We start from the raw sequence: 23,266 nt of genomic DNA, 5'->3' as shown, positions 1-23,266 counted from the left end.
TCCGATGTTAGTTCATTCTCGACTTTTAGTCTGGTTTTGTTCTTCGTATTGATGTCTTTAATTATCCTTATCATCTTGTTGGGCTTCTCCTTTAGAAATATTAGCACATCTTCTAATCTTGCACAATCGAAGGCTTTAGTCAGATCTACAAAGCACATAAATGCAGGTTTATTATATTCCAGTGCTTTCTCAGCAATTTTTCTGGCTATGAATATGGCGTCCATCGTGGATATATTTTTCCGAAAACCTTGTTGTTCCTCACTAATTGTGTATTTTTCATTTATTTTATTGGCAAGTATTTTTGTTTAAAGTTTAAGAGTTGTGCTCAGTAAGGTGATGGTACGGTAGTTGGTAGGGTCTTTGCTGTTTCCTTTCTTGGGTATTGGTATTGCTATACTCTTCTTCCATTGGACTGGTACACGCTGGCTGTATATTATTTTTGGAAAGAGAATCTCTATGTTTTCGATTAAGGTTTCTCCTCCGTATTTTAGGAGTTCATTTGATATCCCATCGGGTCCTGGAGCTTTTTTGTTTTTTTTTTATTTACGTATGTTATTCCTTATTTCTTCTTTTGTGATTTCTTGTTGTGTATCTATGTTAGATTCGTCTTCATTTCCTGTTTCTTCCTCTTCTTGAGATAATATAGTATCTTCCTTATATAGCTCTTTTATATAGGCGGTCCATTGATCTGCTTCTATTTTATTTAAACTTCTATATTCGTTAATGGGTTTTTCCTGCTTTTTAGTATTTTCCAAACTTTTCTTTGCAGTCCATACAAATCGTGTTCCATTTCTTTGGTAAATCGTGTCCAATATTCTCTTTTTATATTTCTTATCTTAGAATTGATGTAATTTCTTGTATGTCTGTATTGTTGGTAATTGTTTGGTGTTTTGTTAGTGTAGTATTGTAGCTATGCTTTCCTCTTCTCCAAATCGTTAGTGATGCCTCATGACGGACATGCTGCTACATACAACTGTAAATACCTTACTCACGTCATATCCATAATTACAAACAGCTGACAGCTTTTCACATATCTTACAATATCTATCGTACCACTCATTTAATTCATTAATCTCGTCGTTTTTCCTGATTACCCATGTTACGTCTTCTTCTTGCACCGGGCCGTGTACTTTTCTCGGTATCTTTCTGTCGAATGCCTTGAGTTGGGCTTCATCTTTTCTTGCCATTACCCAGGTTTCACAACCCTAGGTTACTACGGGTCTAATTAATATTCTGTAGCTAGCCATTTTAGTTCTTTTGTCTAATAATTTCGATGTCATCAATTAGCATAGTCTTCTTTTTCATGTGCCATCTCCTCTAAGAAGGTTGGCAACCATCACGGCAATTCGCATTTTCGATACCGCTGCTCTAAAGAAATCAGCAGAAGTGCAATTAAAAGCTCTCAAATTGTTTAACCAGGAGATGCGTCTTCTTCCGCGACTCCTTCTACCCTGTATTCTTCCTTGTATTAGTAATTGTAACAAGTTATAACGCTCGCCCCTCATAACATCTCCCACATATTGCAGTTTTATGACTTTAATTGTATTTAAAACCTCTTTATCTTTTATCATTCTTCTCAACACCTCGATATTCGTGACTCTATTCGAATTAGCATAGTACCTATGCACGATTACCATCGGAAATACGTGCATTAGTTTTGCTAGTTACATAATTCTTTTGGTCGATTTGTGTGCCCAAATATGTAAAGGAATCCACAAGTTTGATGGTATAGTTGTCTAGTGCGATATTGTTTTCATTATCAGTTGTTCTTTGACGGTGTTGTACTTGGTTTTTGTTCCGATTATTTTAAGACATCTGTTTCGTGATTCAGGACTAATTTCCTTAAACGCTTTCATTAGTAAAAAGACTAAGTTTTCACTTTAATGGCATATAAAACAACATACAGTAGGAAAAATGAAAGAATACCCATGAACGAACATATAAAACACGCTGTATTTTCCTGTCACTGTGTCACACAAAAAAATTGGCCAGCACAAGTACATGTAATAATTATTGTTACATGTACTTGCACTGGACAATTTTCTTTGTGACACGGTGACAGGAAAATACAGCGTGTTTTATATGTTCGTTCATGGGTATTCTTTCATTTTTCCGACTGTAATGCTATTCTACTTCCCACCAGAATGAAAACAATGGGAACCTTCGCTGGTTACACCTCCGAGGCTTCTACAATTTGCAAGCCATACGGATACTGAGACTAAGGAAGATGAGGGAATTCTACAATTTACAATTCACGTCCCATCTGCTCAGAGCGGTAAAGTTCCAACGAGAATGGTTCCCTTCATACTCCACACAGAGTAAATGTAAATAAAAAATGAATAACCATTTTCAATTTCGTTGCAAAACGAAAACACAGCCGAACCATATTCTAGTCCAATCAGAGAGTGCTGCAAGCACCCCTACCGGTTTCGAAACTTATTAGTCTCTCATCAGGAGGCACATATGCTGCTCTCCCTGATCCAACCAAAACAAACCCCAGCGTGCAGTCCCGGACTGCAGTCGTTACCTCCTACTAATAATAGCAACATCGTCTCCGTATGTAGTAATTTATATTGTTTTTGTTTTAGTATTTATATGGCCGATTACATTGGTTTTTCTGACGATTGCCTCAAGAACTAGATTAAACAGCCTAGTTGATAATGCATAGTTGATAATGCGTCTCTCTGGCTCACTCCCACATTGATAACAAACAGGGGATTTTATTCTCCATCTGCTCTAACTGCGGCTTTTGAACGGTGCCACATCATTTTTATGAGGCCGATATACAGGGTGTAACAAAAATACAGGTCATAAATTAAATCACATATTCTGGGACCAAAAATAGTTCGAATGAACCTAACTTACCTTAGTACAAATATGCACATAAAAAAGTTACAGCCCTTTGAAGTTACAAAATGAAAATCGATTTTTTCGAGTATATCGAAAACTTTTAGAGATTTTTTATTTAAAATGAACATGTGGCATTCTTATACAAGGAGCATCTTAAAGAAAAATTATAGTCAAATTTGTGCACCCCATAAAAATTTTATGTGGGTATTCTTCTCTTAAACCCTCCCAAACTTTTGTGTACGTTCCAATTAAATTATTGTTGTGGTACCATTAAGTAAATTCAATATTTTTAAAACTTTTTTGCCTCTTAGTATTTTTTCGATAAGGAAGTTTTTATCGAGTTGCGAGTTCGTTTTTAATATGTTTACATAAAAATTTTATGGGGGTATTGTACCTTTAAACCCCCCAAATATTTGTGTACGTTCCAATTAAACTATTACTGCGGTACCATTAATTAAACACAGTGTTTTTAAAACTTTTTTGCCTCTTTGTACTGTTTCGATAAGGCACCTTTTATCGAGATGTGGCTTCTTCTTTAATATGGTTCAAAATATACCTAAAAATGTAAATCATAAATACATTTTCATACCAAGTCTCCATAACCATATTCAAATATGTGGTGGATTTGACAAATATTCAAAATATCTCGATAAAAACTGAATTTTCGAAAAAGTATTAAGAGGTAAAAAAGTTTTTAAAACATTGTGTTTAACCAATGGTACTACAATAATAATTAAATTGGAACGACCATAAAAGTTTGGGGGGATTTAAAGGAACAAAACCCCCATAAAATTTTATGGAGTGTCCAAATTTCACTATAATTTTTTCTTAAGAATCTACTGCCATAAGAATGCTACGTGTCCATTTTCAATAAAAAATCTCTAATAGTTTTCGATATATTGGAAAAAATCGATTTTCATTTTGTAAATTCAAAGGGCTGTAACTTTTTTTATGTGCACATTTGTACTAAGGTAAGTTAGGTTAAATCGAACTGTTTTTGGTCCCAGAATATGTGGTTAAATTTATGACCTGTATTTTTGTTACACCCTGTATATTCGTTATACCTAGAGTACGAATTATTAGAATAATACCTAGATTATACATCTATTTAAATGTAAATAAACTGAATCCTTGTGTACGTTACTCCACTCATGCGTGGTTGATATGGATTGTATGTTTCTAAATAAAAAATAATAATAATAATAATTATTTATTAAATAAAAATATATAAAAAAATCTTAAAGATCTTGTTTCAAATCGTATCCCTCCACTGCTGGTCTATTTTTAATCCATTTATTAATACCTTTTGTTGCTAGAACATTCTTCTTAACTTGCTGTAAACTAGGGTAAGAAGCTACAGCCTCCTTACCTGCAAGATTGACTAATGCTTCATATACACAAACGAATAAAATATCAGCCCATGACAACTGAAAACAAATAAAGATTAAAATTAGTGTTTGGTTTGTAATTAAAGATAATCGTGCGTAGGAAAACATAAGCTTGTAGACTTTTTCCAAAGGAATTAAAAATGTATGTATAGTTGCCATCAAATTATTGCAGTAAAACCTTATCCTAAGCTTATTACAAAGTGATTTGTGTTTGAGTGGTGCGGTTTGAATGGTGTTGTTAAGTTTCTGGCACAGGTAGAAAGTACTAGATGTTAATCGATTGCACGTTTAATTATTATTATTATACTTGCTATTCAGTATGTTTACCTCTCTAAATTTAACGACATGACTCAAAATACAAATGACTTTGTAATAAGCTGAAGGTAAGGTTTACTGTAATAATTCCTTGGAAACTATACCAGGTATATTTTTGAAATTTTTTCGGTTCTATTAATTTACGAAAGATAACTTGGCTTCTATCTAACGCAAGAGGACTGCAGCAGTGGATAAGTGAAAGATAAAATTGATTGTAGTTTAATTTCCTTTTTTAAATGTCTGCGTCTTCTCTTCTCTTTGTATTTGATTAGACTCCTTGATACAAGGGTGATATAGGTGAAGTTTTTAGTGCTTTTACGTTGGCATCTACTTTCCTCTATCTTTTATTTTGGGCTTCTCTTATTTGTAGACTAGTTTCTTATTTGACTATTGATTAGTAGAATAAATGGTCCAAATGGAGCCTTTGCCTCCTCTAAATTTTGCCTGAAACCTTTCCGATCCCGCGCCAATCTTGTTCTGATTCTAACGTTCTCTCTTTTGGTCTTGCCCCTTGCCCTTCATTTTACTATCTAGGGTTCTTTTCGGCGATGGTTCGACCTCCATTCTCACTACTTAACCAGCCCATCGAAACCTTAAGTTTAACGAATTCTCAGATCGGTGCCTCTTTGAACAGTTGGTAGAGTTCATGGTTGTACCTATACATATACTATCTATCGGTACTCAGTTTTCGTTCATAGGTCCAACTATCTTCCTTAGAACTTTTCTTTCAAAGACTTCCAGCTATACAGAAATATTAAATATAGATAAAGAAAAATTTTTAAATGGAATCAAACGTATATAGAATTACATAAGCAAGACAATTGCTTACAAAGACCACTTACCCTTTCAAAAGCTATGTAACCATTGTGTTTCTTAGCATATTCGTCTAGTTTTCCAAAATACAGAGGTAATCCTTGTTGTAATAATTTTTCAAGTTTTTCCTTTTTTTTAGCGGCGTCTTGTTCATACTTTATTTCGCCGTTCACTATAAAAAAAATAGTATTAAAATAGAACACAGCAGAATCTCACTAATCCGGCACTTCAGAAAATCGACACATCAATAATTTTCTAAGTGAAAATCGAAACATAAAACATTAATTAGTTACTTCAAATAAATAAATATTTAAAAATTTATAAACATTTTCAATTTCGTTGCAACCAGAAAATGCAGCAGCATTATATTCTAGTTCAATCAGAGAGTGCAGGAAGGGTCTATACCGGTTTCGGGGCTTTTTTGCCCTTCATCAGTAGACACATATCCTCTTCTCTCTGATTGAACTAGGATACGGGACGCCACGTATAGAAGTATTTAATCCCTGCAGCTTGTATTTGACTTCTTATTATTTTTGTTACTACCCAGGATTCACATCCACAGGTGAGTACTGGTCTGTACCTTGATTTATACACATTTATTTTGATTTTCCTAGACACTTCTTTATTACTAAATATATTGCTTATAGCGAAGTAAAATTTCGTTGCTTTATTTAATCGTTCTTTCATTTCGATTTCTTGTCCTCCATTTTCATTTATTATTATCCCCAAATATTGGAATTGGCTAACTTGCTGTATTTCTTGGTTTTCTAAATTTATTTTCAAATTTTGCTTTTCTTCTGCTATTGCCATAACTTTAGTTTTCTTCCCATTCATTCTCATATTATTTTCTTTTAGTACTTCATTCCAGATTGTTATATTCTTTTGAAGGTCTTTTTCGTTTCCAGTCATAATTACTACATTCACACAATACTACTATCTCTGCTACTATCTATCAATACTACTACTAATTACTACTACTACAAAATGTCTCATAATCTGAGAAATTATGGCTTAATCCTATATAAATAATATTTAACTCATGCTACAAGAAAATAGTTTCAGAGACTATTTGGATAAGTATATTTAGACGTGTCAAAATCCGTGTCAAAATAAGTATAAGTGACGTGTATTAGACGTGTATTAGACGTGACGTGACGTGTATTAGACGTGTCAAAATAAGTATATTGAGACGTGACATATATTTTACATATATAAGGTAGCAATTTTAATCAAAATACTCACTTTTTTGTAAATCAAAAAGAGTTTCTAGTGCAACATCTAGAGCAAGATTTTCTTTTGCATCTTTGCCATCTAGTTTTACTATTGATGCCAAGTACCTGCAGATTGCAGTACTTTGAGGGATTGCTTTACCATCGACCTCTAACAAGGGAAGTTGTCCAAGAGGGGTAGCTAGAATATATAAAAATTTTAAATATACAGGGTGTAACAAAAATACAGGTCATAAATTAAACCACATATTCTGGGACCACAAATAGTTCGAATGCATCTAACTTACCTTAGTACAAATATGCACACAAAAGAAGTTACAGCCCTTTGAAGTTACAAAATGAAAATCGATTTTTTTGAATATATCGAAAACCATTAGAGATTTTTTGTTGAAAATGTTGAAAGAACATGTTAACGAAAAATTATAGTGAAATTTGTGCACCCCATAAAAATTTTATGGGGGTTTTGTTCCCTTAAACCTCCCCAAACTTTTGTGTCCGTTCCAAATAAATTATTATTGTGGTACCATTAGTTAAATTCAATATTTTTAAAACTTTTTTGCCTCTTTGTATTTTTTCGATAAGGCAGTTTTTATCGAGTTGCGGCTTCTTTTTTAATATATTTACATAAAAATTTTATGAGGGTTTTGTTCTTTTAAACCCCCAAATGTTTGTGTACGTTCCAATTAAACTATTACTGCTGTACCATTAGTTAAACACACTGTTTTTAAAACTTTTTGGCTCTTTGTATTTTTTTGATAAAGCATATTTTATCGAGATGTGGCTTCTTTTTTAGTATGGTTCAAAATATACTTAAAAATGTAAATCATAAATAAATTTTCCTATTATTACCAAGTCTCCATAATCGTACTTAACCATATACAAATATGTGGTGGATTTGACAAATATTCAAATATCTCGATAAAAACTGACTTTTGGAAAAAGTACTAAGAGACAAAAAAGTTTTTAAAAACTTGTGTTAACTAATGGCGCTACAATAATAATCAAATTGGAACGTACACAAAAGTTTGGGGGGGAGGGTGTTGAAAGGAATTAAAACCCCTATAAAATTTTTATGGCGTGTCCAAATTTCATTATCATTTTTTCTTAAAATACTACTGCCATGAGAATATCACATGTCCATTTTCAATAAAAAAATCTCTAATAGTTTTCGATATATTGGAAAAAATCGATTTTCGTTTTGTAACTTCAAAGGGCTGTAACTTTTTTCCGTGCACATTTGTACTAAGGTAAGTTAGGTTCAATCGAACTATTTTTGGTCCCAGAATATGCGATTAAATTTATGACCTGTATTTTTGTTACACCCTGTATATTGGTCTTTTTTTATAAAATACAATTTGTTTTCTTTTTCGAAAATAATGTCTAGGGATCGTTTTATGAATAGTACGATAAAATCAAAAAGTTGTATGAATAGTTTTTGCCACCAAAACTATTATATCACGAGCCATTACTGGTTAGATTATTAATAAGAATATGTATTATTTTAGATATGTACTTAAATTATTATTGAAACTACTATGTATGCAAATTTTATTAAAAGAAAGCTGTTGTTTCAGCTTTAATAAGTAGATATACATAGTCTATTTTGGGAAAAGATATATGCATAGAAATGATCAAGTCTGGTCGAAATCAACTGCAGAGAAGGGTATATCAACTAATAGTGCAAGTATGGGAAGTTAAAAAATAGTGCCAACTGATTTGATATGAGGCCCGCATATGCCCGATGAACGAAAAAGGAAACAAACTGAAGTATGGCAACTATAGAGGTATACAATATCTAGCCTTACTAAATACTGTATACAGAATCTTGGAAAGAATTTTAAGAAATATGGAAAGAAAAAATTGCTATATGGAAAGAATCCTACATGAGTACCAAGTTGAACATAAAATGTTTGAGGCAGAGAAATCCCGTATCTAACAATAAAACACTGAAAGATTCTTTATCCACTACATTATTCAACTTAGTGTTAAAAACTATAATCAGATAATGCAGCATGAATGTGAATGGAACAATTATGAAAAATAAACACCAGTGCTTGGAATTTGCTTATGATCTAACGATCTTTGCAAGAGCCGCGAAATAATTAAGAAGAGTGGTGAAGAAAATTATTGAAGAGACACAGAAATTCGGATTGGAACTAAATAAGACAAAACTAAATATATGATGATAGGAGGGGCAGAACAAAAAAAAGAAGACTTTAGTGAGAGTTCTGTAAGTGGTAAAAGCTATAGTTTTAAAAATTTTGAATACCAGGGTGTAGTATTCGATGAAAATGAAAGAGAGAATCGGGGCAGAATAGAAAAAGGAATAAAAATTAGGCATGTTTAAGAGCCCTAATGAATTCAAAGTACATTTCTAAACAAGGGAAACTCCGAATATATAAAACAGTAATTACACCCATAGTAACATATGCTGCAAGACATGGAGATTAGATAAGAAGGAAAGGGTACTCTTGAAAGATGGGAAAGGAAAATGTTAAGGCGAGTTTTCGGAGGACGGAAGAGAGAAGAAGAATGGGAGAGAAGAAACAACAACGAATTAATGGCTTTAAACAAAGAACCTATCATCACCAGGTTCGTCAAATCACAAAGAATCAGATAATTGGGACATGTAGAAAGAATGGCAGTGAACAGAATGACTAAACTGGCTATGACCAGAAAACTAATCTGTTTCAAAAACAGCGGTGGATTAATAAAGTAATGAGGGGACGTAATGAGGGGGCAGCGATATGAAATGCTAGGACTGATAATACAGGGAAAGACAAGAGGCGGAAAGAGTATAGGAAGAGGGAGAGTCACATATGGCTGAACAATTTAAGGGCCTGGTTTAAATGCAGTTCTATAGAACTCTTCGGAACAGCGGTAGATAGAGTCAAGATAGTGATGATGGTATCCAACCTCCGATTAGGAGACTACACTTAAAAATAAGAAGAAGAATAAAGTTGAGGAAGGCCATAAAGCGTGGAGGAAGACCCAAAGTAGTTAAGAACTTTGTATATATTTAAGTTTGAGTTGTGTTTAAAATAATTGTAATTAGTTAATATTATGATTATACAGGGTGTCTGCGTAACTTGGAACCATATGTGAAACTTTTTTAATATTAATTTTACGAAAAAAAGTAATTCTTTATAAAGTGCTCTGCATAGTCTAAAACCTAAGATGCAATCATCAGATATCAAATTTTGTCAACAGTATACGAGATATGTCAAAAAATATGAATTTCGCTCAAGAGCAAACTACCTTTATATTTCAAAATATCAAAAAATGTTATTATGAAAAGTTATTTGTAATTAAAAACCATATTCAAATATGTAATAATAGCCTTCTACTTGAAAAAAAAAATTTCTGAAATTTTCCTAACATACCGATTCCGAACATCATTTTTATTTATTAGACATGTAATAACTCGTTTATTAATAATTTTAGGAAAAAAAGTTATTCTTGATAAAAATCTGTGCATCATCCAAACCTCAAGATACAATCATCAGTTATCCAAGTTTGTTAATTTTATACGAGGTATGTCAAATAAGAGTTTCTAAATTTTTTCTAAATTCATATTATTTGACACACCTCGTATAAAATTAACAAACTTGGATAACTGATGGTTGCTTCTTGAGGTTTAGACCATGCACAGATTTTTATCAGGAATAACTTTTTTTCCTAAAATTATTAATAAACGAGTTATTACATGTCTAATAAATAAAAATGATGTTCGGAATCGGTAATTTAGGAAAATTTCAGAATTTTTTTTTTAAGTAGAAGGCTGTTATTGTATATTTTAATATGGTTTTTAATTACAAATAACTTTTTATAATAAAATTTTTGGATATTTTGAAATATAAATGTAGTTTGCTCTTAAGCGAAATTCATATTTTTTGACATACCTCGTATACTGTTGACAAAATTTGATATCTGATGATTGCACCTTAGGTTCTAGACTATGCAGAGCCCTTTATAAGGAATGACTTTTTTTCGTAAAATTGATATTAAAAAAGTTTCCCATATGGTTCCAAGTTACGCAGACACCCTGTATATTATAAAACTACTCTAGGTCTTAACGGCCTGTTGTGCGTATAAATAAAAAAATAGTCTATTTTGGTATAGCCATAATAATATAGCAAGTACTTACTTGGTTTAAGTTTTGGCCAATCCCCCATCTGGATGCGTTTGTCCTCAAATGGAATTTCTCCATAGCTTAAGATCATTCTAATTGCTTCACCCTTTCCGGGGACGTCAAAATATATAAGTTTATATGTATGTGCCATTTTAGAAAACTAAATTTGTCCCCGAATTTGTTCAAAAAACTACCGCAGCTGCGATTCAAATTAAACGAAACACCGGTATAAAGTGTTTTTATACAATTTCGTGATTAACACTTTATGTAACTTATCTAGAATAAATAGTTGCTTAATTGAGTGAGCACGTTATGAAGTTCAAGAAGTATATATAGGGTGGTCGCTCTAAAACGAAACAATCATTATCAGTAACTACGACAACATTTTGTAACAAATTAAAATATATATTAAAAAAACAGTAAAATAATTAAAAAAAAAACAAAATAAAAAAAAGCTACACAATGTACCAATGTATCTATAAAAATAATATTGTAGAATGTACTTATGTTTATAAGAAATTTATGACTATGAATCTGCAATCAATCACAAACAAGTCTGGCTAATTGGCTCTGCCAAAGCCATTTTTCAAAAAAAAAAGACAGCATTTTGGAAAAACATACATACTGTTATATTTCTATTTGATATGAAAATTAAATTTTGATAATTATAAACAAAATTCAATTTAATATAAAATATTTTCAATTTTCTCAACCACGGGCATATAAATTTAAAACAACCTGTATACAACAAATTGTTATATGTAATTTTAAGAAGTGATTAGAATAAGCGTACGAAACTCGGAACAATATGCTTAGAATAAACAAAGTGAATGACGCGTACCATTATCGTTTCTTCGCGGAAGGTCGATCATTAGCCTATGCTAAATAAAACTCAGTGAAATAGATGATAGTTCATTATCGTTTTTCGCGGAAGGTTTCGATCATTAGCCTATGCTAAATAAGACTCATTTGAAAGAGAGAATAGGTCATTAAAATTTGTAAATAATAGAAAGTAAGTTTAGAATGGGAATTAAATATTTTCTTTTGAAATCCAGTAAGCATATTTAGAAAGATTAAAAATTGGTTTTGAGGAATACTGCGAATGAGAGTTGGTGGTGGAAGATTGATTTGTGAATCTGGAAGGGATATTTAGAAAGTAGGTGAAGGAATGACAAAGTGAGAGCAGAATGTTTTGAGCTGTCGACAAGTGAAGTCGAGTAGTAGACGGTAGTGTACGGAGAGTGAGAAAGCCGGTGTAGTTCCGTGAGTGTGGAGTATCTATCGTGGAACGAGAAGTAGGCCAGGTCGAGAGTAAAAGAACCTCCTTGAGCCAAGAGTGTCCCGGTAGCTGATAGCAGTTTCGAAAAACGTAGAACACAGCATCACGACAGAAACAGGAACGAGAGCTATTCGAGCTAGTTTTTCAAAGGAGAACATTACTGGAAGCCAGGACGAGGTTTGATCGCAGCCAAGGATAGCAGGAAACGGGTCTTGTGTGAGGACATTTTCAGTTCACCAGGAAAAGGTCAGTCTCATTTGTTTGGACATGAATGTATGGGTTTTTCCTATTAAATTCCACATAAAAAATTGAATAACATAATCAATAATATCAGAAAAGCTTCATCAAACTTAAATAGAGTTGTTCCTAATAACTCCTAATAGTTAAATGTTAATAAAAACTTTCAATTGAAAACCAAAAGGAAATAAGATTCCCATTTGTGAATGTGATGTTTAAGAATAATAAGAAATAGCGAATATTAAGCATTGATTGCCTTTTAAATAAAATAAAAAATATTTTAATTATAATTGTAACCCATATGTGTATTTTTTTTTACTCTTTTCTTTTCTATCCCGATTAGGAACCATTAAGAAATATTTAGAAGCCACGAAAGTAAGTAATTAATTTATAATTCGCCCTGAGATTGAAAACATATTGATATGTGATCTGGTTAATTAATTAGATTAGTATTAATACATTGATTAAATTAAGTGACATATAAGAATATTATCTCATATCAATAATCAAGATCTCATCAATACATATTAGTCTTTAAATTTTAAAATTAGGTTCAGTGCTTTATTTCTTCCTCTTCTTCTTCTTCTTTTTGTATAGACATGACTCTGTCTGTTTTTTCAATGTGTAGTAGTTATCGTTCCATCTTTATCGTGGTCTTCCCACTGATCGTCTTCCTATTGGGGAATCATCTCTCGCTGTCCTGACTACCCTATTTGTTGTCATTCGGCTTATGTGGTCATTCCATTCTATTCTTCTGTTTTTTTACCCAGTTATTAATGTTATCCACCTTGTATCTCCGTCGTATATCTGTACTTCTAGCTCTGTCCCATAGAGTCTTACCATCGATTTTTCGAAAGGTTTTCATTTCCGCTGTTTCGAGCAATCTTTTTGTCCTCTCTGTTTCTGGTCGTGTTTCTGCCGCGTATGTCATTATTGGTCTGATGACTGTTTTGTAAATTCTGCCTTTCATTTCTTATCCGATATTTTTATTTCTCCATATTGTGTCATTCAGGCAACCTGCGGCTCTGTTTGCTCTATTCACTTGATCTTCCACTTCTGTTTCGAGCCTTCCGTAGCTAGATAGTGTGATGCCTAGATTAAACTCCATCACTTGTTCTATTATCTGACCTTCAAGCTCCAATTTACAACTTATTGGATCTGCTGTTATAACCATGCATTTTGTCTTTTTTGAGGAAATTCACATGTTAAATTTTCTGGCGATTATGTTGAATTGGTGCAGCCTACGTTGTAAATCATCTTCACTTTGAGAGATTAGTATTGCATCGTCCACATAGCAGATTATTTTATGTTGTTTTTCTCCCATTTGGTATCCTCTGGTACTTTGGTTTTTGATTTATTAATTAAAACAAGAATAAATTTAAAAATTAATAGTTTTAGCTGGTTATTTATTTCTTAGTAGACCAACTCGTGAAAGTTCAAAACCTTCTTCCTCATTTCGAAGCATTTACGGATTGATTCGTAGAGGCATTCGTTTAAGTAAATCTTCTATGGATACGGGTGGTGGTCTATGTATTATACTTTTTAGCTGTCCTCATAAAAAAATCGAGGAGAGACAAATCTGGATACCCAGGAGGCTATTCGATGCTGTCTCTTCTCCCAATTCAATGCCGTGGAAAATGTTGGTCTAAATATTGACGAACAAGTAAAGCGTGATAAGAAGGAGCACCGTTCTATTGAAAAACCAATGGATCTTCATCATATTGTTGATCATTTTCAATAATATCAGTCAAGGCTGCATTAATCAGGTCTTCCAGTAATTGTGAATACATTTCTTCTTCTTCTTTAAGTTCCATCTTCTATCGAAGGTCGGAAATCATCATGGCAATGCGGACCCTCTTGACTGCCGCTCTAAACAGCTCTGCACTACTGCATTCGAACCATTCTCTTAAGTTCTTAAGCGAGGATGTGCTGCGTCTTCCCACATGTCGCTTTCCTCGGACTTTGCCTTGCATAATAATAAATTTTATTAATGCCCTCTCATCACATGTCCCAAGTACTTAAGTTTTCGTCTTTTGATAGTTAATATTATTTCCGGTTTATTTCCTATCCTTCTAGTTACTTCCACGTTTGACATTTTTTGAATCCATGATATTCATATGATTCTTCTCTAACACCAAAATTCAAAGTCGGCCAACTTATTCAGATGGACTTGTTTTAATGTCCACGCTTCCAAGCCAGAAGAAGAGTACAGAATACGTAACATCGAAGAATCCTTAGGCGTAGTTCTAACCTTATATCCCGACAACAAAGAAACTTTTTAAGTTTAATGAATGATGCACGTGCCATTTAAATACGTGTCTTAATTTCTTTGGTTTGGTCTACATTTGATGATATCCATGTTCCTAAGTATTTGTAGTTATCTACACTCTTAATTATAGTATCTTCAAGAGTCAATTGGATGTATGCGTGTGGTAACTTAGTCATGATCATGCGTTTAGTTTTCTTTAAATTCATCTGCAGTGCGTACTCTTGACAGAGTTCATTAAGGTGTTGCATTACGTTCTGTAAATCACTGTTGTTATCCGTTATTATTACGGTATCGTCTGCAAAACGTAAGTTGTTCAAAACTTCTCCATTGATAGATATATCTTCTATTGAATCTGAGAGCGCTTCTTGAAATACCGTTTCACCGCTTCTTCTCTGTTTAACCATAGACCTGGAGGAATTTCCATTTCCTTTAGTTCTTTTTCAATTCCTTCCCTACAGCTCTTCTCGACCTTCCTCTTTTCCATCTCCCTTGTGATATCCACGTCAAAATCTCATTGAAATTGTGGAATCCTGTCATCTGGTATTCTCTATACATGGCAAACTAACCATATTAGTTATTTTGTCATCAGCTATTGTAATCGTGACTCCCATCATTTCTCGTATTCTCTCATTTGGTATACGATCTCTTCTTGATTTGCCTGCTGCTCTTCTCCAGAAGTCAATTTCTGTTCCTAATAACATTTTCTCCGTTCTTCTTAGTTTAACTGACCAAATCGTACTGCCATGCCGTTCATCATGAATATGGCTTTTCTACTCTGTATGGTTATATCTTTTATAGCAGTATAGACGGAACAGATGGAACATTTTATATGGATGGAATTTGTCCTTCTTCTAAATGGCTGGGACGCCAAAAACATTGGATATTTGTAACTACATAAATTTAATATGTGAGCCTTCCAGCTACTTCCTATTTTTGTAAGTTTTTGTATATCTCTACAATAATTTAACTATAACATAGATCTTTGAGAGCACTAACCAATGTTTGATGTGTGTTTGATGTGCCCAGGACTTCCCATAGTTTATTTAGGGGGACTGTGTCATATGCCTTTTAAAGATGTACAAAAGTCATATGTAACTCTCCATTTGTCACAAATTTTTTCTCTATAATTTTTTTAATTTTACTAAAATCTATAAAGATACGTAAGGATAATTAACTATTGCTTACCCCAGTACCCCCCACCCCAAGACAAATGTTTAAATCGGACACTGCCTATATAACGGACTTTGTGACGAAAGTTGGTCACCCTGTATATATTTGCGTGTTTCAATATAAAAATGACTTTTCAAAAAAATAATAACCTTCAATATAATAACCTGAAGAGGTTTATTTTTAAATAAACATAATGTATGTTCAAAATTGTATTATCACATTGTATTTCACATTTAGGAGCATGTGTAAATAGTTATTTGTTAGTCATACTTAAAAGACATTTTAAAAACGTAACTATAAGCAGGTTATGTAATTTGGGAACAAATTTACAAATCACCTGAATAAAAGAAAGAATAGAAAATAGTTAATTGACCGGGAACGCAGCACAGTTCTGATCCACGTAAGGTAGATCCACATCCAGAGCCTTAGTGACATTTACGTGTGACACTCGATTTGGCAGGGAAACTTCTTCCTCGCTTTCTTCATCTTCATTAGGATTGCCTTCAGGTTGAACCAAGTTTACAATCTCTTCATTCGTAAATTTTTGGTGCCCATTGTCGCCAATGACAACGAAAGATTTGAATTATTAGTTAGACTAACTTTCGGATAATCCGAACTTTTCGGAATCCGAACAGGCTGTCCCCCCAATTAGTTCGGATTTGCGGGATTCTACTGTAGTTTTAAATGTATTGAGATTATCTAACAATAAAACACTGAAATCGTTAGTTTTCTATACTTCCACAAAATTTATTACAACTAAGTGACTACAGCTGTTTCGGCAGAGTGCCTTTCTCAAGTGACATAGTTTCCAATGTGTTTGCCTTTTTAAGTCTTTAACTGAAGAGATTGAGGAGTGGGGAGCTGTTTATCTCGAGTTGGTCATTCAGAATTATATCCGTACTTTTCAAATTATTAATTTCCATAGATTCTAAAAAAGATAGCTTAAGGCCTTTATTTTGAATATGCAGAATTTTAAACTCTTCATTAAAAGAATGATTATGATCTAGAAGGTGAAGTGCGTATGTAGAAGTGTCTGTTTTTCTATTGTTGAAAGCCCTTTTGTGTTCTGCTATTCGTTTGTCAAAGGTTCTGCCAGTTTGACCGATGTAAGTTTTCGGACAGTCACCACACGTTAGTTTGTACATACCACTCTGTAGTTGCTTTCTCTTTCGGCTTTTATTGTTCTTAATATATTTGCTTAAGTTGTTGTTAGTTCTGAAAGCTGGTGTTATTCCTTTCTTTTTTATGTATCTGGCTATTTTTGTTGTTATCTTGCCAGTATATCTGACAGAGCAGAAGGTACTGGGTTCTTTATGTGGTGGTGGAGACACTAATTTCAGGGCTTTCTTATGGAGTTTTTGGTTTAAAATTTTGTTAACTGTTTGTGCGTTATAGCCATTGTTTACTGCTATTTGTTTAATGATGTTTAGTTCTATCTCGAAGTTATTTTTTGTTATGGAAATTTCTGTCAGTCTATGCATCATGCTATGGTAGGCTGCTAATTTGTGTTGTGTAGGATGAAATGATGAATTGTGTAAAATTGTGTCAGTATGGGTAGGTTTATGATATACGGAGAACTCATGTTTGTTGTGTAGTCTGGTAATCGTTATATCTAGAAAGTTTGTGGAATTATTCTGTTCTGTTTCTATTGTAAACTCAATATTACTATGAAGTGAATTAATGTATGATAGAAATTGGTCAAGTTGTCTGTTAGCTCGTGTAAAGCGTACTAGTATAGCAACCACGTATCTCACCCAATATAAGAACTGTTTAAATACAAAACATCCCGTATTCACACTTCAGACAAATTTGTGTGCTCATTCTTCCGATGTGTGAAGTGCACTCGGAACATCTCCTGTTCTTTCTATGAGCCAAATCTATTTATAAATTTTCTTGAGGCAACTCGATAATATCACCCATGTGTCTTCAGATGGTTTTTGTAAGTTTAGGTTTTCCAGCCCTTCTTTTCATAAATGATAAAACTAACTCATTTACTAAATCTTTGAGAATGTATCTTCTTTTATTTGTTTTTCCTACAGCAAAATTTTTATTTTCTCTATCTGGTCTATTTGATCAACCCCATCTTTTGTATTGTTGTAAAATTTGATAATTTCGGGCTTCTTTGCTGGACTCTCAATATGTATGGGTTGATCATGGTCAGGGCCGGCGATAACGGGCCTGCAAGGGATGCAGTGTAGGCGGGCGCCCTTGCTTGGAGGTGTTTTTTATGGCTGGTATTATACAAAATACTAATTTAAAAAAGAAAGGGCGCCTATGCTAGTTTTGCAGGCGGGGACTTTATGCCCTAGCGCCGGTACTGATCATGGCGCATTGAACTAATAAGAATGAAAGTTTTATTTTTCTTTGGCACGTAACTTACCAGTCAAATTTTATTATTGAATCCAAAAACAGGAAAAAACATACAAAAATATTTTTTCGTAATGTCCCAACACAAGTTATTCCTATACAGAGCGAATGCGCGAATGCTGTGCTAAAAGGTTGCTAGTAAAAAAGTTGTCAATTGTCAAGTTGCGACCAGAGTTTTTTATGAATGCAGTCAAGGGCCTTACAATATTTTCCCCTACATTTTGTTGAATATTTTCACCAGGTTGACGACTTAAGTATATCTGCCCATGAACTGCATATCCTGTTTCAGTTTCACAAAGCCAAAAAAATTTAATGCCGTATTTTGCAGGTTTCGATGGCATGCATTGAATAAAATTACGACGACCTCTAAATGCAAGTAACTGTTACTCAATGGCTACATTGAATTCTGGTACCATAACTGTTCGGCACTGTTTCACAAATAACTCCCGTACATATCGGACATAAGTAAATTGGTTGTTTCCAACCTAGTTGAACGCGTTGGTCGGGCGTCAAATCGGATTAATCGTCTTATATTTTCAAAACGATTTACTGCCATTGTAATTGTAGCTTTATACAGTGGGTTTGATGATTTATCTAAAAACAACTATCTAACAGGAGTATCCCAGTTCTTCTCGACATGGCTGGTGTCACTGGTAGCAGCAGGCCACAAAATGCGTTCATTTTCAATTTTTGGCCATACCTTTCCCTTGGCCTCCAATGCTTGATTGGCTCCTCTATTTGTACATATTATTATTTATTCAACCATTTCAGACTTCAGGCAATAGATAAATATACGTAATGGAATAGTACCGAAGGATCAGTGTCATTCTTGACAAACCTTTGAACATTAATTCGATAAGTGTCTCCCGGACTCATTGTATGCATGAAAATGAATAGGGTATGAATGAAAATGATTTTTTTTTAGTTTTTTTTGTGCATACTATTTAAATTTTTATATACTAACAAAGAGTCATACATATTATGTCAAACACGAATTCCTAAATAGGCAATGATTGGAATGGATTTAATCACATTTTACGAAGATGTAAATGTGCGCTAGAGTCTCTTAGACTCATGTGCTGCATCCTAGGGTTAAGGTAAGTGTTTTTGCTCCATATGTCAACACTGGGAGGACGCATTGATCAAATACTTTTCTCTTCAGGCATGTGGGCAGCTCACTTTTAGTTTTCCATATGCTGCTTGTTTTTATCTGTGGTATACCTCGTAGTTGTACCTCCTCCTCAAAACACCATTTTCACAGATGCCTCCGAATATTCCTCTCAGGATCATTCGTTCAAATATAAGCAGAAGGTTTTCATCTGCGTTGGAGATGGTCCATGCCTCCGATCCATATGTCAACACTGATTGTATAAGGGTTTTGTATATGGTTATTTTTATTTTTTGGCTTAAGCTTCTGCTTCTTATATGTCTACTCAGTTCAAAATAGCAGTTGTTTGCTAGGATAATTCTTAGCTTGATTTCTTCCATCATGACGTTCTCCTTGGTGATCAGGGAGCCTAAGTGTGTGAATTTGTCCACCACTTCAAAGGTAGAGTTTTCAACCGTGAATTGGTGACCGATGTTTCTGGCTCTATTGTTGGGTGTTGATGTCATCATCTTAGTTTTCTCCTCGTTTACTTGAGGCATTTGAGAAGGTGAGTTTACCTCAGGCATTTCTTTCAGTTTGCGTGTTGTGCGGGCAACTAGGTCCACGTCATCTGGGTATGCCAAAATGTGGGATGATTTATTAAAAATATTTCCTCTGTTGTCTATTCGGGTATCTCTGACCGCCTTTTCCAGAGCTATATTGACGAGGAGACACGCCAGCGCATCTCATTGTCGCAGCCCAACATGCGTTCAAAAATCGATTCTTCTCTTCAGTTCAAGGCTCTGCTTATTTCTTATTTCTTGCCTACCAATACTGATGTTCTGGTTTGGTACCAAATTTGACATTTAGCACCCATTTTGGCTGACCATAGCACTGTGAGTATAAGTTCAGTTACTTCAATAAGATGAAGCGGTATTTGGAATTACACCATAGATAAGAGAAGTTTATATTTATTAAGTGAGTCGTATGCGACTTTGAAATAAACAAATACAACAACATCTAGTAGGGGTTAACGCAGAACTCTAGGCTTTTTTCAAGAATCTTCTTCTTTAGGTGTCGTGTCTGCACCATATTCAAACGTTGGCCGTCATCAAGTTTATAATTTTCTGAAGCTTTTCTCTATAGGCTGCTGCGCTAAATAATTCTTCTATTGTGGAACCGCACCATTGTCTATTATTACGCAAGCATGAAAGTTTCTTTCGACAAATCCATCTCCTTCCCTCCACTTTTCCTTGTATTATTAGGTCTCCTAATTATATGGCCGAAGTATTCTGTTTTTCTCTTCTTTATCATGTTTATGAACACACATTAAGTACATACTATACTTTTAAAATATTTTAAAAATATTATATATCTAATAATGTTAGCTTTATGGATAATTAACTTCGTTATTTATAGAATAATTAATAAAATTTATGTATGTAGTGAGTCAGGTCATGGAGTTGGGGTGTTTACATTGTAAAATGGCGTGCACCCTATCCTCCATGCTATAGCATGCTGAACGAGCCATACAGCCTGTAGTCAACACCCCGAAGTATGAGCGGGAATACAAAGTGTATTAATACTCATACGCTTTTGAAACGCACCTGGCGGATCATAAGTGGTCTTCACATTTTACTCTTTATCAACTAGTCTTGAGTGAAATGTCTTTAATCTTTCCTCTCTGCCTCTCTTGGCTACCTCTTGTTCTTCCGACCCCGAATGGCTATTAAGTTTCCGAGGGCAGACGGTCACTACATTTTTTTCTACTTCATACCTACTCTTCACCGAATGATTGCCGGTATAAGCAATCCCCCACTTACTGACCAACAGCTTCGGGCGGATGAGTTGGTAAGTGCCAGGACACTCTTTTGTCATGAGACTGAGAAATCGGTCTCGAAGGTGGAGGAACCGTACAGAATGGTCAACGGTATAAGGATGCAGAAGGCAACGGCAAACCACTGCATTAAAGACTCATGGAGTATCCCTAGAAATCATCATGGCTTAGAGAAATCATGGTTCTCGGATGCCAAGATTCGGCAGGGAAAGAAACAACAGTAACGACAGGGTTTCCCAGGCCGTTAGTCAGCGAAATCCCTGTTCACTAAATATATATACAAATCTACCTACAAAATCGCTACATGGAATGTAAGAAGTATGTATGAACCTGGGAAACTGAAGAATATACAGCAAGAGATGATGCGACTAGATATCGATATATTAGGAATAAGCGATACCAGATGGGTCAGCTCTGGCGAACTCAAAACAGAAAATGGACGAATCTATTACTCTGGAAGCAGCGACACCCAACATAGATATGGAGTTGCTATGATCCTCAGCGAAAAAGTAACGAGATCAGTAACAGGCTTCGTTCCGATGTCCGAAAGAATAATAATGTTGCAGTTATTGACAACCCATGGAAAAATGAACCTAATCCAGATTTATGCGCCAACTGCTGACAAAAATGAAGAAGAAATAGAAAACTTTTATAGCGAACTCCAAAAAACATTACATCTCACAGCATCTAGAGACATAACAGTGATCATGGGTGATTTCAACGCAATAATTGGCGAAGGAAAATGCTATCCTAATGTAAGACCATATGAGCTTGGCGAACGAAACGACAGAGAAGATCGCCTAATAGAATTTTGCCAGGAGCATAATGTTATAGCCGCAAATACATTCTTTAAATTACCTAAGCGACGCCTTTATACATGGAAATCGCCAGCTGACAAAGACCACAAAATCGTCAGAAATCAAATTGACTACATCCTAATAAAGCACAGATATCGAAACTCAGTTCAGGCAGTAAAGGCATATCCAGGAGCAGACGTATCTTCTGATCACAGTCTTCTTATTGCTAGGTTTCAACTTCAACTAAAAAAGACGCAAAAAAGCTGCAACAACAATAAACTTAATATACAAAAACTAAAGTCAGAAGAAACAAAAGAAAATCTGAAACACGAAATCAACACTAATCTAGACAGAAACCCAGGAAATAATTGCAACAGCAGTGGCAATTCTTCAAAACCTCTATATTAGAGCCAAGTAAAAAAGTACTTACTACAACCAAATGTAAGAAAGAAGAATGGATGACGGAAGAAATTCTAGAGTTGATGAATGAAAGAAGAAAAAACAGAACCACTAATAAGACCCGCTATAAACAGCTTCAGAACCAAATAAGAAGAAAAATTAGGGAGGCTAAAGAAACCTATTTCTCTGAAAAATGTAAAGAGATAGAATAGTTGCAAAACACATATGACAACTTCAACCTACATAAAAAAGTCAAAGAACTAGCCGGAATAGGAAATCGAAGAACCTCAAATATATTGCTCGACAAAAATGGAGGTATTATAATGGAGACAGAACGAAAACTACGACGATGGAAAGAGTACGTCGAGGAATTATTCCATGACCAGAGAGAAGCTAGTACATCCGTAGATAGCCAAACGGGAGATGTAGGCCAAGAGATAACCAAATCAGAGGTTAGTCAGGCAATAAACTCTGTAAAAACCAATAAATCTGCTGGTGAATTACCTAGCGAGCTGATAAAGTTGGTCAACGAGAAAAACCTGGACATAATAGTAGAACTGTTCAACGCTATCTATACTACAGGAATCATCCCTAGAGAAATGTTGACATTAGCATTTGTGTGCTTGCCAAAGAAAGTGAATGCCAAGGAATGCAGTGACTACCGAACCATAAGCTTAATGTCACATACCTTGAAAATTCTATTGAAAATTATCCACGCCAGAATACACTCTAAACTGGAGCTGGATATTAGTGACACTCAATATGGGTTCCGCGTTCCGCAATGGTATGGGTACCAGAGAGGCATTATTCTTATTCAACGTGCTGACACAGAGATGTTTGGATGTTAACCTTAACCATCCTCTTTACGTCTGTTTTATAGACTCCAATAAAGCATTTGATAAAGTAAAACTTGATCGACTCATGGAAATCCTAAGAAATAAAAACCTAGATGAAAGAGATTTAAGACTAATAACACACCTCTATTACAATCAGCGAGTAATAGTAAGAATTGAATAGGAATCATCTGAAGAAATGGAAATAAAGAGAGGAGTCAGGCAAGGCTGCATACTATCACCTCTATTATTTAACGCTTATTC

At 34.3% G+C, this 23,266-nt stretch overlaps 1 protein-coding gene across 1 annotated transcript; it reads right to left on the bottom strand.

Moving 5' to 3' along the window:
* Window positions 1–4,047: 4,047 nt before the first annotated feature.
* LOC126886796 (glutathione S-transferase-like) lies at window positions 4,048–10,999 on the bottom strand. The gene is made up of 4 exons (XM_050653860.1): window positions 10,743–10,999; window positions 6,609–6,776; window positions 5,396–5,538; window positions 4,048–4,277 (listed from the first exon to the last, which is right to left on the bottom strand). The coding sequence occupies exons 1-4, from the start codon at window positions 10,876–10,878 to the stop codon at window positions 4,089–4,091; spliced, it is 636 nt and encodes a 211-aa protein (XP_050509817.1). The 5' UTR covers window positions 10,879–10,999; the 3' UTR covers window positions 4,048–4,088.
* Window positions 11,000–23,266: the final 12,267 nt, after the last annotated feature.

Source organism: Diabrotica virgifera, chromosome 6, assembly GCF_917563875.1.
Source record: "Diabrotica virgifera virgifera chromosome 6, PGI_DIABVI_V3a".
Classification (NCBI taxonomy): Eukaryota; Metazoa; Arthropoda; class Insecta; order Coleoptera; family Chrysomelidae; genus Diabrotica; species Diabrotica virgifera.
The sequence above is the reverse complement of the archived record's forward strand: the minus strand, read 5'-3'. Positions and strand labels throughout refer to the sequence as shown.

Excerpts from the sequence above, each read along its gene's own strand:
- LOC126886796 (XM_050653860.1), bottom strand. The coding sequence starts at position 10,878 with ATGGCACATACATATAAACTTATATATTTTGACGTCCCCGGAAAGGGT. Across the intron at positions 6,777-10,742 it reads TTGGCCAAAACTTAAACCAA|CTACCCCTCTTGGACAACTT; the intron begins GTAAGTACTTGC and ends TATATATTCTAG. Across the intron at positions 4,278-5,395 it reads GTTACATAGCTTTTGAAAGG|TTGTCATGGGCTGATATTTT; the intron begins GTAAGTGGTCTT and ends ATTTGTTTTCAG.